The sequence below is a fragment of the Ornithorhynchus anatinus genome, chromosome 1 (assembly GCF_004115215.2).
Source record: "Ornithorhynchus anatinus isolate Pmale09 chromosome 1, mOrnAna1.pri.v4, whole genome shotgun sequence".
Taxonomy (NCBI): Eukaryota; Metazoa; Chordata; class Mammalia; order Monotremata; family Ornithorhynchidae; genus Ornithorhynchus; species Ornithorhynchus anatinus.
This window is the reverse complement of record NC_041728.1, coordinates 123,682,424-123,700,731: the sequence shown is the minus strand read 5'-3', so window position 1 is coordinate 123,700,731 and position 18,308 is coordinate 123,682,424. Positions and strand designations below refer to the sequence as shown.

Sequence of the window (18,308 nt, the reverse complement as noted above, 5' to 3'; positions counted from 1 at the left end):
AAAGTGTGGAAAAGTACACTTTTCCCTCAAGGAACACTTGTGATTTTTTAATTTATGATGGGGCAAAGATGCACCCTCTAAAAATGTCTTGTGATTGTCAGACTGAAAGAACAGTATATTAATGATAAGGAGAAAATGAACATTCAATGTCTTCAAATGGCAAATGAAAAGAGGCAATTCAGGACTAATGCTTAAATTTATTGAAAAACTTCAATTGGGTCGTTCTCAAGGGGTAGAAGAGATGAGGTGGAAGAGACAGGGATCAGAGAATCAGAGAGGCAGCCAGTAGAGGAGACTGAGATGGGGAAGCAGCAACTGGGAAGAACTAAATGACTCTGCTTATGGTTCTCTTGACAAATCCCCATGGTGCAACAACAGTGCTGCTGCGCAGAGATTAATAGTAAGAATTGTGTTTTGATAATTACAATGAATGATTATGGTATTTGTTAAGCCCTTACTATATGCCAGGCACTCTACTAAGCTCTGAGAGCAGTATGGCCTACTGGAAAGAGCACAGACTTGGGAGTCCAAGGACCTCACTTTCAATCTCAGTTCTGCTACTTGTTGGTTTTGTGACCTCGGGCAAGTCACTTCACTCATCTGTGCCTCAGTTCCCTCATCTGCAAAATGGGAATTCAATACCCCTTTTTTCTCCTTAGCTGTGAGACCTGTTTATCTTGTATCTACTCGAGCACTTAGGACAGTGCTTGGCACAGAGTAGCCCTTAACAAATACCACACTTATTATTACAATTATTATCAGTACTTGTTAATAATAATAATAATAATGTTGGCATTTGTTAAGCGCTTACTATGTGCCAAGCAATGTTCTATGTGCTGGGGTAGATAGAAGGTAATCAGGTTATCCCACGTGGGGCTCACAGTCTTCATCCCCATTTTATAGGTGAGGTAACTGAGGCACAGAGAAGTGAAGTGACTTGCCCAAAGTCACACAACTGACAAGTGGCGGAGCCGGGATTAGATCCCGCTATCTCTGAGTCCCAAGCCTGTACTATATATTTTATATGTGTGCTTGTGTTCATATGCACTACTTGCACTTTATATATATGTATATATATATAGGAGAAGCAACATGGTTCACTAGAAAGAGCCCGAGATTGGGAGTCAGAGGTCATGGGTTCTAATCTCAGCTCCTCCACTTGTCAGCTGTGTGACTTTGGGCAAGTCACTTAACTTCTCTGTGCCTCATTTACCTCATCTGTAAAATGGGGATTAAGACTGTGAGCCCCACCTGGGACAACCTGATCACCTTGTTTCCTCCAGTGCTAAGAACAGTGCTGTGCACAGAATAAGTGCTTAACAAATACCAGCATTATTATATACATATATATATATATTCAGGGGAAACAATATATATATCTCAGGATTGTTTTCCAGCCCTTTTGGGTAACACTACTGTAATCAAACTGACCTTCTGATCTGGACTGTGTTGTACTTTCTTCTGTGTAAATATGCATTCATTGACAGTGATTCTGCCTGCTTCTGCCTGTGCTTCCATATATTTTATGTGGACATAACCTCATGGACAGGGGCAGGGGATTGCGGGGATTGTCTCTATCTGTTGCCAAATTGTACATTCCAAGCACTTAGTACAGTGCTCTGCATACAGTAAGCGCTCAATAAATACAATTGAATGAATGAATGGATGAACTGGGGACTTCAATAGGATTTTTTCAGTGGTAGCTGTTGAGCGATTTGGAAGGTAAAAAGAAGAAGCAATCTCTTTCTGAATGACCCTCATAGGCATTTTCTAAAGATCTCTTGAAGAACTATGCAGTCCATTAACTCTGAACTTCATGTACCGTTCTAATATTGTTCTGGGGAGGGTTTAAGCACACATCTTGGTAAACCAATAAACTTCTGAGGAGAACCCATCTGGGCAAAGAGCTGAAGCCTTTGTCACGACAGTTTCATGTTATGGCAAAAAGGCTGATAAAAAGGGAACTCGGACAGAACAGTTATTTCTAGAGATGAAGTCCTTACCTAGAAAACAGCCCATCTGAAGTTTGAATTGGGGAGCTTAATGACTGCTTATCTGGTTGTCAGAAAACCAAGGTACTCAAAGCAAAAATCCAGATTTCTTTTCTACTTGCTGATGTAATAGGTAAGCAAATCTGTAGGCACTTTCCCTTGATTCTGATTTTGTTTCACAGAGTGGACACCATAGTGATAATGGGATCAAATTATGATGGTTAGCTGATTAGCAATAATCAGATTAGATCAAATTGGCATGCATTATTCATTCTATTCTGTTTTCATTGTTTCGGATATTTAATATTTGTTTTCACATTCTTTAGTTTGTTAATCTTTCCTGGTGGGAGTACATCTATTTACTGCAAATATATATCCTGTGATTCATAAAGTGAATCTCAGTGCCTGGTTATGAAGCTTTTGTTTTCCCTGGGGGAGAGGGGCATGTTTCCACAGGAATCTACCTTAACTAGAAATCAATTGTTAGTAAAAGATTAATGAAATTGGCCGTATCTGTCCTGAAATCCAGTTAGATATGGCAGCCTCAGTCTGTCAATACAGTTACTTATTTTAAAACATACAACTTTGAGTGTTGTTTCTTTTTTGGCTTGTTTTCTCAAAGTCAGTTAAAGAAGAGTTGTTTTCCTTTGGCAGGAGGAAGCAGAACTCCAATCTGACTGCTTTGCTTGGTGTAACTTTCTTTTCTAGGTCATCATTTTCGCTCTGATCAGGATTCAGAATTGGAGAGATTTCACCGAGGAGTACAGCTGTCATTGTGATAAAGTGACTTTCAATCAGCTATGCAATGAAAATCATGGTTGGGCTGTCACAGTTATAACCTTGTGACAAACACAAGAACATTTTAGGTGCCAGAAGGTTAAAGTGTGAAGTAGTCTGAATTCTTGTGGTTATAACATCAGATAGCTCTCGGGATTGGGTTTTCTTTGCTTATTTTCAATTGGAAGGATACCCTCCCTGCAACCACCCCCCGACAAAAAAAGTATACTTGTTCTCACAACAATCTGGTGCACTATATATCTTTACCATAAATTGCACCCAATTATTACTGTCACACATGGTAGACACAGTCTTATCTCTCTGTAGGCTAAACAAAGAGCAAAGGTAGCTTCACTCCAGAATGAAACTATAGATGAAATAGCAAGAGCTCTTCCAGTGGGGAAAAAAGAAGACTAGCTCTTCAAAATCCTTTGGAGGGAACTCCTCTTCCCACCTCTCGTAAGGTGCTATTTAAAAACATGTCTGCAGTGTTGGAAATTATGGGTTTTCTGCTGAGCTTGGGAGGATGGCTAGTCCTGGGGTCCACTTTGCCCAATGGTTACTGGAAAGTTTCTACCCTGCATGGCAGTGTGATCACCACCTCCACCTTGTATGAGAACTTGTGGAAAAGCTGTGCAGAAGACAGCACAGGCATCTCCAATTGCAAAAAATTTGACTCCATGTTAGCCCTTCCTGGTAAGTCTCTTATCGGTCTTTCGCTCTATTCTGTAACCCAGAGTTCTGTTATCAGCAGGGTCCCCTGTGATCCACTGAGCGACTGCGGATTTTGTCCTTTCTACCATCTTTTGCAATGGGGGTGATGCCTCTCCGAAAGCTATTTTTTTTTTTTAATTCAGTAGACAGAGGAGCTGTGTCTGTCCTTGTGATCTGTGAAACACCTCATTCTGTTGGCAGTGTCTGAATTGGTTCTGAAGGGCATTTCCCATCAGTGTAAAAAAAAAATCTGTTGCGTTGGGAGATTTGTTTCTAGGATACTTCAACATTATTGCTGTCCATTAACACCAGGGTCTCTAGACTTTAAGAAGAAAACTTTTTTAAGAGAGAGGAGTAATTACAATTGAAATCCACCTGGATTTTTCATTGCTTAATGGCCATGAAAATTCCTCTGCAATATTTTTATCCACCCAGGTAACATAGAAATTCTCTACTTTGGCAAGGTTCTTGGCAAAATTTGGAAAATTTGTGGTTTTATATTTTGGGTTTGATTTTAATGATTCACCTGGTTCTATTTTAGGTATTCTAGTCAATTATTTTTAACTGGAATCTAAATATTCTATCTCCAAGGATTCCTTTTAAAAAATTGTAGAAATGAATATATACAAATCAACATAGGGTGCTTACTGTTACTGGTGGGGGTTAATCTCATTTTGTAGAACATTGACTCCTTCTTTCCAACTTATTGGGGTTTTGATGAACAACTTATTCTTAGAGTGTAATAGGAGTGAGCTAGATGATAACTCTCTTCTCGGTAAATGGATGACTTTTTCTTTGGCTCAGGAAGTATTAACTTCTTCAATTTGGTCAGAAAAAAAAAACTCACTGACAATTGATCTATGAATGAATTAATTTGTTATTCAACAAGATATATTTTCCCAGTTTTCTTGGTTCTTGGAGTTATGACAAATGGTCACTCAGTGATTATGGAGCCATGACAAATTCCTTTCTCCCCCCTCTCTGCGGGAAGTATCAGAGGCATTCTGTCATCTTGAGTTGTGATAAGCTCAGGGAAATTAATGGGTTGGTTGGAGGAAAGGGAACCACAAATTTCTAACTTTTTTCTCCCTAAATTTATATTTTTTTCTTGGGACTTTTTCTATACAACTATTGCTTTTCATGGATAATATCCGAGGAGAAGTTTAAAGCATATTTAAAAATATAGATGCACTTTAACCTTAGGAAGATGGTGTCCCAGTTTCACAATTCACAACTCATCATTTCCTTTTGTGATTGCATTGATATTGTCACACTTTTCATAATTTTCATATTTTGGAAAAATATATTGGAAGCAGAATAGTCTAATGGAAAGAGCAATGCCCTGTGAGTTGTAGGAACTAGGTTATAATCCCAACTATGCCACTTGCTTGCTCTGTGACCTTGGACAAGTCACTTAACTTCTCTGTGTCTCAGTTTCCTCATCTGTAAAATGCAGATGAGATACCCATTTTCCTTCCTACTTAGACTGTGAGTCCCATGTGGGACAGGGACTGTGTCTGATCTGATTTTCTTTTATCTACCCCAGTGCTTAGTTCAGTGTTTAAAAAAACACTTAGTAAGGGCTTAACAAACCCCATAAACCCCATAATTATTATTATATTTATAAATGGGGGAATATTTAACCATCTTAAAAACAGGGGAAACTAAGTCACCAAGACGGTTGTTCTGTTTCAGTACCCAGTGAATCCATGTAGGAGGAGAGAATAAAATCCAGTCCAATTAGTTCAGTGCCAATCCAATTAAATCTCTATCTACCAGGAGGAATTGAAGCAAGTCCAGAACTTAATTGCTGTTTTTATACTCTATCACCAGCAAACATAGTTCCATTCAACCTCCCTTTGTGACTTTGGTTTCTGCTCAAATGATTTCAAAGCTTCAGAACTCCTGCTTTAGTGTTTCAGTTCTAAAAAGTTCAGGTAATTGGGGTTGACAGGACTTTCAAAGTTCCTTTAAGGAAGATAACTCCCTCCTATAAGTACAGGAGTGTAGTAGAGAGAATAATGCATACAGCATCAATATATAAATGGTTCTCTTATTAATGTTCAATGGCTCAAATGCCAAGTGGTACAATTAGTCTTCAACAAAATGCTTCAGCTGAAAGGCTAGATGGGGTATAATTATATCCAAGCAAATGGTCAGAAATATTTAGGACATCAGAGAGCAAACTCCTGGTATAAATTATAAATGAATCTCCTATGAACAAAGCAGTAGTTTAATCTAGGGATTACATAACTTTCTAAATTGTTGGTTAGTTCTGGGCTCTGTGTTGAATTTGGGTGAGTCTTTTCCTCACTTGAAGTTACAATTTTTGACTAACAAAATACTGTAATTTCTTCAGGAGGACTCTCTTAATAAGTTACTTAATAAATCACTGGCTCATTTAGCCACTTATGCAGAAAGCTGCAGGCTACCCCTTTTCTTAAATCTATTAAAAAGAAAATGGCTCCCCTGGCTTGGATTTTCAAAGGCATGGGAGGCTTCATCAGACCAGAAATTCAAAGAAGAGAGAAGGCAGGAAGAGAGTGGGAAAGTGTTTCTTAGATAACATTACATTTACAGAATGGAAGATTAAAAAAGAAAATCCTTTGAAGAATTGGATAAAAGTCTGCATTCAAAAATCTGTAAGAGCTATTTATGGTTGATTTTAACTAGATTTTCTGAAAATCAGATTAGATGAAGATAAAAATTCACTAACAATTCAGAAGAACTTTGCCTTTAGCGCTTTTGTAAACAGGACATGACATACTGTACTACTATTAGCGGAAGTAAATGCATTAGAGGACTTGGCAAGATGAAACCTTTCAATTTTTTAATTTGTGTTTGTTAAGCATTTATTATGTGCCAGGCACTGACCTAAGCACTGGGGTAGTTACAAGTTAATCAGGTTGGATACAGTCCCTATCCCACATAGGGCTCACAATCTTATTCCCCATTTTACAGATGAGGTAACTGAGGCGTAGAGAAGGTGAGAGACAAGTGGTGGAGCTGGGATTAGAACCCATGTCCTTCTGATTCTCAGGCCTGTGCTCTAATCACTAAGTCACACTGCTTCTCAAATTACAGACAATTACTCTCCCCCCTTCAAAGCCTTATTGAAGGCACACCTCCTCCAAGAGGTCTTTCCTGCCTGAGCCCTTTCCCTGCATCCACTTTCCTCTTCTCCCACTCCCTTCTACATCACCCTGACTTGCTCCCTCTGTTCTTCCCCCCACCAGCCCCACAGCACTTAAATACATATCTGTAATTTTTTTATAATAATATTTTTCTCTCTCCTTCTAGATTATAAGCTCTTAAATGGCAGGGATTGTGTCTGCTCATTGTTGTACTGTACTGTTGTTGTACTGTACTCCCAAGCACTCAATAAATATGATTGAATGAATGAAAATAAAAATAAATATCTTTTCTAAGTAGTTTAAGCATCTGAAAGCACAAACTATTAGATGAGAAGTAGAATAGTCACCCAGAGAACAGTCTTCAAATGTTCACCTGTGCCTGCCTTGGTAAACTTCCTTGCTTAGGGTACTTTGAAGTTTCAGTTAATTTTGGGAAGAATCTATCCTAGCTGCTACTGTGCCCATTTCATTCTGGGAGCTGGGCACATCCTCGCTCTGTCCAATTTCTCTGACAGTTCTAGGAATGTGGGCAATGAGGGCGGTGAGGAGAAAGCAGCATTTCTAAGGGAGGGGTTACCTCACTATGAGACAGAAACCAAACTGAACTCCCAAAGCCAGGACTCCTCCACATAACATCTCCTCTCCCACATGCCTCCTTCCCACTCTTTCCTGAACTTCCCCTCTGCACAGGTCCACAAAAGCTCACATGTGACATGAAATCGAGCTCTCAGAGCCAGATCAGGTGAGCACGAAGAAGTAATTCTCTTCAGCTTCCCGGACTGTTGGTTTCAAGGCCAACAGCAGGGACCATGCAGGGCATAGAGAGGAAATGGTGCGTGGTGAGCCCTTCTGATTTCCAGCCCAATGTAGGCTCCACTCCTTTGTCTTGTTCCCTCTCTTCCCCATACAGACATTCCTGGGAGCAGTCTTGCTACCGTTTCCTTACTAGTATAAATAAATGACTAAATATCACAGATTTTTATCTATGACCCCGTGGCTTGGCCAGGATTCCTCAGGCAAGTCAGTTACTGAGCCCCAGGAAGGACACCAGCATAAGAGGATCAGAGCAGCTCCCCTTTGTGCTCCTATTGAAGAGAATTTAGGGGAGATCTGAAACATATCTGCTTTGTTGGGCAGACAGTGCCTGAGAGACTCTATATTAAAATATCTGCATTATGTAGGGACCAGGTTAGATTTACCTGTGATTTGACTTCCTTGTTGCTCCAACTGGTTCAACTCTTTTCAGTTTATACTCCTCCTTGATCCACTGCCTACTTCGGCTATTCCCGTTGTTATATAATTAGAATGTTTCTGGAATAGAGGAAAGACGGTAAATCTTCCATCTGAATAAGAAAATAAATAGTAATTGAGAAATTATAATTTTTAAATTCTAAAAGTCTCAACAAAATGCTGTGAATATGAAAATGCTAGATGAATAAGCACAAAAAACACATCATTCAAATGCTTCCCCTTGGAGTACATGCATGTTTATTACAGATTTTGAGGCAGGTTTGAAGAGGTTTTAGGGAAGTCTGTCACAGTTCTCTGGATTTGATTGAGTTTCAAGTATGAAAAACTCCTAAATTTTCGAGTGAATATGAGCAAAAACCTCATTTTTGCCTATGTTTGGAATTAATTTGTGCCATACAAAGCATTTTGTAGGTTGCAGCTATAAATCATCTTGTTTTTTATTTTTAAAAAAGTCTGAATTGAGATTTAATTTTGAATTTGTTTTTTCTTAATCCTATTTGTTAAGAAATTAATATATGTTGTACACTCTTCTTAGAGTCAAGTTATTCAAGTCAGACAGTCTTTTTTCCATGTGGTGCTCACAGTCTAAGTAGGAGGGAGAACAGGTCTTGAATCCCTACTTCATGGTTGAGAAAACTGAGGCTCAGAGCAGTTAGGTGACTTGCTCAAAGTCACACAGCAGGCAACTGGAGAAGATAGGATTAGAACTCGGGTCCAGGCCTGTGCTTCTTCGGTCAGTCCACATAGCTTTCCTGAAAAAGTTTGAAGAGGAGACTAACTTCGTATCATCTCCCCTTTGTTAAGCCAGCAAAATAAGTGATTCTTAGCAAGACACAAGATTTTTGTCTTGTTTTTTAATCTTCCTTGACACTGAAAATATTTGATGTTCTTCTTGGATGGGAGAGTTGTGTCAAAATCAGATGAAATGCTTCTCTGTGGGGGGAAAGGGGTTGCAGGGAGCAATTCTTCATGAATTCCTTGATAGTTTTGCTTTTCTAATTGCTTAAAACTCACAGGAACGTCACTGAGAAGTCGTTAGGTGGATAACAACTTTTTAAAGTCTCCGGCCATGGGGTTTAGCAAAGATGAAGGCCCTGAGACAATGAAATAGATAAAATAAACAGAAGTGGGAACTTCTTTTACCATAACTCTAGGACAGCAAATGACACAGTAATGGCTTTGTAGTCTGGATTCTATTACAGTGGAATAGTAACATTACTAGAACATATTGTTCTCATTAGGTAGTTTCATTCTATTGAAAAAAATTAGCTGCTCTCATTTTCTAACTGAATTGGAGAGTTGTGTCTGGATTAGAAGCAACATGGCCTAGTGAAAAGAGCATGGGGCTGAGAGTCAGAGGAACTGGGTTCTAATCCCAGCTCTCTAAAGCTCTCTGTGCCTCAGTTTCTTCAACTGTAAAATGGGGATTAAATACCCGTTCTCTCTCCTACTAAAACTGTGAGCATTCTGTGGGACAGGGACTGTCAGACCTAAGTTAACCTATCCCTGTGCTTGAGAAGAAGGGTGGTTTAATGGAAAAAGCATGGGTTTAGGAGTCAGAGGTCATGGGTTCTAATCCTGACTCTGCCACTTGTCCACTGCATGACTTTGGGCAAGTCACTTAACTTCTCTATGCCTCAATTACCTCATCTGTAAAATGGGGATTAAGTCTGTGAGCCCCACGTGGGACAACCTGATTACCTCGTATTTACCCCAGCGCTTAGAACAGTACTTGGTACATAATTAGTGCTTAACAAATACCACCATTATTATTATTAAAACAGTGTTTGACATTGTAAAACCAATTTATCTTTGAATTCCTTTATTCTCTAGCCTCTATCAATCATAGCATTTATTGAGCACTTATTATGTGCAGAACCCTGTACTAAGTGCTTGGGAGAGGACAATACAATACAGTCAGTAGAAACAATCCCTGCCCTCATATTCTTTCAGTTGGAACTAGTGAGATTGTCTTGTCATTAATTTCCTTTGCTACCTGTATTTCTGCTTTACTCTTCTCAAAACCTCTTTGGCACCTTGAGCTGAATAAAATGTCCTCTTAGAATATTAAGATTGTTTTTATGCCATTAACTTGGAGCCCAGGCCAGATTTAATCTTTCAAAGAGCCAATAGAAGGAATTCTGAGGTGGAGTCATTCAAAAACCACCAACAGTCTCTTTAGCAACCAGAGAATGACTTTGAGATTCAGTCTCTGGGGATCAGCTGAGAAATAGCTCTTGAAAACAAGCCACTACAATTAAGAAAGTACTGGAGGCTGGAGAAAGTGACAACTGTAATTTGATCAGGAGACTCAGACACGATGATTAGGTCTAGAATAAATTGTGGGCAAAGAAGTACTGTGCTCAAGCTGGGAATACAGGCCTGCATGATCATGGACCTTTTCCTTGTGTGTGGTTGATATGGCGACTTGAGGAAGACTGTTTGAGAGAGGCTGAACAAAGAAGACCGTGAATAAAAGACCTGCAGACAACCGAAAGACAGAAAGAGGGAGAGAGTGAGAGAACCACCCTTCGGAGGCACTAATATTACCCTGAAGGAAAAAAAAAAGATCCCTATCCTACCCACATGAACATCTATATATATTTAGTTATCCTATAGTTGGAGTTGTGTCCTTGAAGAAACTTATATTGAGAAGAAATCATACTATAGTATTTATGCCTTAACTGAAGTTGCACACAGGCACACAATGGTGTCTTCCAACATCCAGTTGCACTCTACCCAGACAGATTTGCTTGTCATCATCAATGGACTTTATTGAGTGCTTATTGTGTGCAGAACACTGGACAAAGCATTTGTCAAAAGTATGTTCCCTGATTCCATCAATCACTAATATTTATGTACATATCTTTAAATTATATATTATAAATGACTTGTTTATATATATTATAAATTATTTATTCACATTAATGTCCATCTCCTCTAGATTGTAAACTCGTTAAGGGCAGGGAGCGTATCTGCTAATTCTGTTGTATTGTACTCTCCCAAGAACTTAGTACAGTGCTCTGCACATAGAAAGTGCTCGATAAATATGATTGATTGATTGATTGATTGATTGATGAAGCATCTACTGAGGGCAAAGCACTGTGCTAAGGACTTGGCAGAGTGTAGCAGAAACAAGACATAAAAAATTATTTACAAATAGTGTGCATAGGGGAAATAAAACAGGAAGTAGTTCAAATATCAATGGTGTTTTATCCAAAATATGTGATGAAATCCTATGTTTTGAGAAAACTGACTGTCTGAAAAGAAACATGGATTCTGCTACTGAGTTGTTCTGAAAGCCTGTAATATAATGGTTCAGAAAGATTCCAAAGAGATGCTTAGAAACCCTGCAGAAACCTTTTAGGGAAGTGTAACAGAATAAAATTTTAGGTTTGTTTGTTTAGGCAGGGACTTTATTTAAAATTCCAAACCATCCCATGGAAAAGCATTCATTCATCATTGAATAAATGAATGAATAAATGAAAAGCTACATGGCCTAGTAGAAAGAGCATGGGCCTGGGAGTCAGGGGAGCTGGGTTCTAATCTGGCTCTGCCACTTGCCTGCTGTGTGGCCTTAGGTAAATCACCTAACTTCTCTGTACCTCAGTTTTCTCACCTGTAAAAGGGAATTCAATACTAGTTCTTCCTACTTAGTGAGCCCCACTAAAGTGACTCCCACAGAGAGTCAATCTTTCATTCATTCATTCAGTTGTATTTATTGAGCACTTACTATATGCAGAGCACTGTACTAAAGGGTTGCTAGAGTACAATATAAACAGACACATTCCCTGTCCACAGTGAGCTTGCAGTCCAGAGGTGGAGACAGACATTAATATAAATAAATCAGTTACAAATATGTATATGTCACCCCTCCCCCAGTCACCCCTCCCCCTCCTGCCCCCCACCACCCCCACCTGCCAACCCTCTCCCCTACCTTCCCATCCTTCCCTGCAGTATCCTCAGAGGAGATCTCCTCCCTCCTCGCAAGTGCCACCCCCTCCACCTGTGCCTCGGACCCCATTCCCGCTCACCTTATAAAAACCATCGCTCCTTCCCTCCTCCCCTACTTAACTTCTATCTTTAACCACTTACTCTCCAATGGCTTCTTCCCCTCTGCCTTCAAACATGCCCATGTCTCCCCCATCCTAAAAAAACCCTCTCTCGACCCTACTTCCCCTTCCAGTTATTGCCCTATCTCCTTACCTCCCTTCCTCTCCAAGCTCCTAGAATGAGTTGTCTACACTCGCTGCCTAGAATTCCTCAATTCCAACTCTCTCCTGGACCCCCTCCAATCTGGCTTCAGTCCCTTCCACTCTACCGAGACTGCTCTCTCTAAAGTCACCCACGACCTCCTTCTGGCCAAATCCAATGGCTCCTACTCTATTCTAATCCTCCTTGACCTCTCAGCTGCCTTTGACACTGTTGACCATCCCCTTCTCCTCCACACCTTATCTCACCTTGGCTTCACGGACTCCCTCCTCTCCTGGTTCTCCTCTTATCTCTCTGGCCGTTCATTCTCGGTCTCCTTCGCAGGCTCCTCCTCCCCGCCTCTAACTGTTGGGGTTCCTCAAGGGTCAGTTCTTGGCCCTCTTCTGTTCTCCATATACACTCACTCTCTCGGTGAACTCATCCGCTCTCACAGCTTCGACTATTCATTCATTCAATAGTATTTATTGAGCGCTTACTATGTGCAGAGCACTGTACTAAGCGCTTGGAATGAAAAAGTCGGCAACAGATAGAGACAGTCCCTGCCGTTTGATGGGCTTACAGTCTAATCGGGGGAGACGGACAGACAAGAACGATGGCAATAAATAGAGTCAAGGGGAAGAATATCTCGTAAAAAAAATGGCAACTAAATAGAATCAAGACTATCATCTCTATGCAGATGACACACAGATCTACATCTCTGCCTCTGTCCTCTCCCGCTCCCTTCAGGCTCGTATCTCCTCCTGCCTCCAATACGTCTCTACCTGGATGTCTGCCCGCCACCTAAAACTCAACATTACCAAAACTGAGCTCCTCATCTTCCCTCCCAAGCCCTGTCCTCTTCCTGACTTCCCTGTCACTGTGGATGGTACGACCATCCTTCCCGTCTCTCAGGCCCGCAACCTCGGTGTCATCTTTGACTCGGCTCTCTTGTTCACCCCACACATCCAATCCGTCAACAAAACCTGCTGGTCTCACCTTTATAATATCTCCAAGATCCCCTTTCCTCTCCACCCAAATGGCTAACTTACTGTTACAGGCTCTCATAATATCCCGGCTGGATTATTGTGTCAGCCTTCTCTCTGATCTCCCTTCCTCTTGTCTCTCCCCTCTCCAGTCTATTCTTCACTCCGCTGTCCAGCTCCTCTTCCTGCAGAAACACTCTGGGCATGTCACTCCCTTTCTTAAAAACCTCCAGTGGTTGCCTATCAACCTCTGCATGAAACAAAAACATCTCACTCTAGGTTTCAAGGCTCTCCATCACCTTGCCACCTCCTACCTCTCCTCCCTTCTCTCTTTCTACTCCCCACCCCGCACGCTCTGCTCCTCTGCTGCCCACCTCCTCACTGTCCCCGGTTCTCACCTATCCCGCCGTTGACTCCTGGACCATGTCCCCCGCCGTCCTGGAATGCCCTCCCTCCTCACCTCCACCAAACTAATTCTCTTCCCCTCTTCAAAACCCTACTTAAAGCTTACCTCCTTCAAGAGGCCTTCCCATACTGAGCTTCCTCTTTTCCCTCTGCTCCCTCTGCTCTCCCTCTACCCCCCCTTCACCTTCCCTCAGCTAAGCCCTCTTTTCCCCCCTTTCCATCTGCTCCTCCCCCTTTCCCTTCCCCTCCCCTCAGCACTGTACTCATCTGCTCAACTGTATATATTTTCATTACCCTATTTATTTTGTTAATGAGATGTACATCACTTTTATTCCATTCATTGCTATTATTTTAATGAGATGTACATCCCCTTGATTCTATTTATTGCTATTGTTTTTGTCTGTCTGTCTCCCCCGCTTAGACTGTAGGCCCGTCAAGCACGGACTGTCTCTATCTGTTGCCGATTTGTACATTCCAAGTGCTTAGTACAGTGCTTTTCACATAGTAAGCGGTCAATAAATACTATTGAATGAATGAATACATAAGTACTGTGGGGCTGTGAGGGTGGGTGAATAAAGGGAGCAAGTCAGGGAGATGCAGAAGGGAGTGGGAAAAGAGGAAAGGGAGGCTTAGTCAAGGAGGAGATGTGCTTGGAGGAGATGTGCTTTCAGTAAGGCTTTGAAGTAGGGAAGAGTAATTGTCTGCCAAATTTGAGGAAGGAGGGTGCTCCAGGCCAGAGGCAGGATGTCGGTGAGGGGTTGGTGGTGAGATAGATGAGATCAAGGCACAATGAGGAGGTTAGCACTAGAGGAGTGAAGTGTGCAGGCTGGGTTGTAGTAGGAGAGTAGCAAGGTGAGGTAGGAGGGGGCAAGGTGATTGAGTACTTTAAAGCCAGTGATGAAGTGTTTTTGTTAGATGCGGAGGTGGATGGGCAACAACTGGACTTTTTTGATGACTGGGGTGACACGTCCTGAAAGATTTTGTAGAAAAATGATCCAGGCAGCAGAGTGAATATGGACCGAAGTTGGGACAGACAGAAGCTGGGAAGTCAGCAAGGAGACTGATACAAGAATCATGGTGGGATAGAATAAGTGATTGTATTAATGAGGTAGCAATTTAGATGGAGAGGAAAGGGTGGACTTTAGCAATATGTGAATGTGGAATTGACATGATTTAGTGATAGATTGAATATGTGGATTGAATGAGAGAGAAAAATTAAGGATAATGCCAAGGTTACGGACTTGAGAGACAAGAAGGATGGTGGTGCCATCTACAGTGATAGGAAAGTCAAGGGGAGGACAGGATTTGGGAGAGAACATAAGGAATTCTGTATTGGACATGTTAACCTTGAGGTTATGGGAAGACATTCAACTATAGATGTCTTGAAGGCAGAAGGAAATGTGAGACTGCAGAGGAGAATCTGTCAGACCTGATTAACTTGTATATACTTGTATATACTCCTGTACCTGTAACAGTGCTTGACATCTTGGAAATGTTTAATAAATATGAATATAATAATAGTAATGATAAAATCAAAGGTCCCAGGAGGAAGCTTAATTTCTCGAAAAAGTACTTGAAATCTTAAAGAGCTTAAGACATAGAAACTACATTCAGATCTTCTACCTTTGAAGTCCAAGACATCATATTTTCTTTTCTCAGTGACTTGACTTATGTGTATAAAATACCTCCCTTTGTGTAAAGGGACATAGGGAAGCAGCGTGGCTCAGTGGAAAGAGCCCGGGCTTGGGAGTCAGAGGTCATGGGTACGTATCCCAACTCTGTCACGTCTCAGCTGTGTGACTGTGGGCAAGTCACTTCACTTCTCTGTGCCTGTTACCCCATCTGTAAAATGGGGATTAAGACTGTGAGCCTCACGTAGGACAATCTGATTACACTGTATCTACCCCAGTGCTTAGAACAGTGCTCTGCGCATAGTAAGCGCTTAACAAACAAATACCAACATTAAATGTTAGTCTACCTTTATCTATATCCAAAGTTGTTCTTCATATTGAAATTCACCTCTGAGTGCATGTGGCTAAAAAGGCAAAGAAAAAAGCTGATGTGTTATGGTTTAATGCTTGTAGCACCTTGCAGTTTATTTTCTTTTGACTCCTTGTCTCTCATTCCTTGTGAAACTTTGGCTAGGAAAGAATCTCTCTTTATTTGATTGCAACCTGCAGTGATGGTCAATATTCTGCGTTTGGACTCCCAGCTTTTGGTTGTGATGTAGCATTGTCTGAGGTTTTGTTAGACCTTCCTTAAAATGTTTCCTTTGCCCTCCTTGATTTTGTTTTCCCAAATTTCAGCTCTCCATAGAGCAGTTGTTTGGGTGTCTTGTTGATTCTCCATGTCCCATGTTCCACCCAATGTAGGTTGTGTTTAGATGACTGTGGCTTCAGTGCTAGGAAATTGACTATACTTCCACATTTCAGTGTGCATGATCCTGTCTTGTTTGATGCCTGTTTACTTGTTTTGATGTCTGTTCTCCCCCTTCTAGACTGTGAGCCCACTGTGGACAGGGATTGCCTCTCTTTGTTGCTGAATTGTACTTTCCAAGCACTTAAACACAGCAAGTGACCAATAAATGTGATTGATTGAATGAATGAATGAAATACTGAGCACGGCTCATAAATGCCATTGATGGAACTGCTCAAAGAGCCTGGTGGTGCAGTTTTGGGGAGTCCAGATCTCTCAGTTCAAGAGAACTTTGGACAGCCGTACAGCTCTGTAGAGATTTAGTTGGTCTGGAGTCTGAAAACACCTGCCAGTGGCCTCTATATGACAGCCTCCCAACGGATGGGTTGGCCTTCTTAGAGCAACAGTATGGCATAGTGGAAAGAACATGGGCTTGGAAGTCAGAGAATCTGGGTTCTCATCCCGCTTCCACCATCTGTCTCCTGTGTGACTTTGGGAAAGTCACTTCAACTCTCGTTGTCTCAGTTACCTCACCTGTAAAATAGCGATTATTAATAATAATAATAATAATAATAATAATGGTATTTGTTAAATGCTTACTATGTGTCAGTCACTGTGCTAAAAGCTGGGGTAGATACAAGCAAATCAGATTGGACACAGTCTCTGTCCCATGTAGAGCTCACAGTCTCAATCCTCATTTTGGAGATAAGATAATTGAGGCACAGAGAAGTTAAGTGACTTGCCCAAGGTCACACAGCAGACAAGTGGTGGAGCCTATATTAGAATCCTTGACCTTTTGACTCCAAGGCCCGTGTTCTAGCCACTACGTCATGCTGTATGTGAGACAGGGAATGTGTCCAACCTGATTTGTTTGTATCTACCTCAGTGCTTAGAACAGTGCTTGATACATAGTAAGTGCTTAACAAGTACCATTATTATTATTATTATTATTCAGTTTTCTTCTTTGTTAATAATAGTGGTTAGAGTGGATAGAGCATGTGCCTGGATGCCAGAAGCTGCAGGTCAGAAATCCAGGCCTGAGACTGGCTCTCTGGCTGTTGATCCACTTGGATCATATGATATTTAAGAAATTGGGCAAATAACTTAACTTCTTTGTGCCTCAGATATCTCATCTGTACACTAGAGATTGAGACTGTGAGCCCATGTGGGACAGGGCCTGTTTAAAACACAATTTACTTGTATCCACCCCAGAACTTAGTTTAGTGCCTGTAAGTACAGTAGGTGCTAACAAAAACTATTATTATTATTATTGTTGTTATCAGGGTAACCAATCACGAAAGGTCAGGAGTAACCAATCAAGAAACATGCTTTATAATCTCATTGTAAATTAAATTCTTCAAATGAATGAAGGAAGAACAGATGGTGGGGTGGCGGTTAGGGAAGACTGTCATCCAAGGAGACATAGTTTACACAGTACATATCCCCGTTGTGAATCCACTGGTACACATCTATTTTCTTGACATCAGCCTATAAGTCCTAGCTCATTCGGTGGAGTGTTTACAATCATTTACATGTCTCCTTAGATACTTTGTATTTTTTCGATATATATTTGTTAAGGACTTGCATGTGCCAGGCACTGTACTAAGTGCTTGGGTAGATAAATCATGTTGGGCACAATCCATGTTTCTCCCCCGATTAGACCGTAAGCCCGTCAAACGGCAGGGACTGTCTCTATCTGTTGCCAACTTGTTCATCCCAAGCGCTTAGTACAGTGCTCTGCACATAGTAAGCGCTCAATAAATACTATTGAATGAATGAATGAATGAATGAACAAGGGGCTCACAGTCTTAATGAGGTAACTGAAGCACAGAGAAGTTGTGTGGCTTACCCAAGGCCACACAGCAGACAGTGTTTTGCACACAGTAAGCGTTTTACAAATGCCATCATTATTAAGTGGTGGATGGGGAATGAGAACCCAGGTCCTCTGATGCCCAGGTCCATGTTTTTTCCACTAGGCTATACTAGTTTGTGAGAGTCCTGAGGGACAGTGATCCTAACTATTCTGACTTGTATATTCTTTCCCAGAGCTTAATACAGTACTCTGCAGACAGTTAGTGCTTAATTAATGCTCTTGGTAGGTGTGGGTCTTTAGGACATAGCTATCTGCATACAGTATCTAGAGGACTCTGACATGATGCCAAATATTTTTACTAAAAAACAATAATTCTTATCTACCTCATCTTCACTTTTCTAGTTGCAGCCCAAAATCTTTGGTTCTATGGAGATCTTATTTTGTTCATTAGTCTAACTAAATATTGTATCTACTGACAAAACATATTAACTCTTATTCCTTGGATCAGATATTTATCCTCTTTTCCCCTATCTTTTTTGATTGCCTTTCATTTATTTTCTTTAAAATTCAAATAAGGAGGAAGTCACATATGAGGAACAACATTACTTACGTTTGCGTGAAGGTTTTAGAATTC

General features: G+C 40.9%; 1 protein-coding gene across 2 annotated transcripts in view; it reads left to right on the top strand.

Annotated features, from left to right (window-relative positions):
- The first annotated feature begins 1,942 nt into the window (after positions 1-1,942).
- LOC103171455 (claudin-15-like) overlaps positions 1,943-18,308 on the top strand; it is a 54,766-nt gene continuing 38,400 nt past the window's right edge. For both annotated transcript variants that reach the window (XM_029075855.1, XM_029075984.2), the window contains exons 1-2: positions 1,943-2,124; positions 2,700-3,464. In XM_029075855.1, coding sequence (XP_028931688.1) covers positions 3,248-3,464 — 217 coding nt within the window. In that variant the 5' untranslated portion in view covers positions 1,943-2,124; positions 2,700-3,247. The remainder of the gene's footprint in view (positions 2,125-2,699; positions 3,465-18,308) is intronic.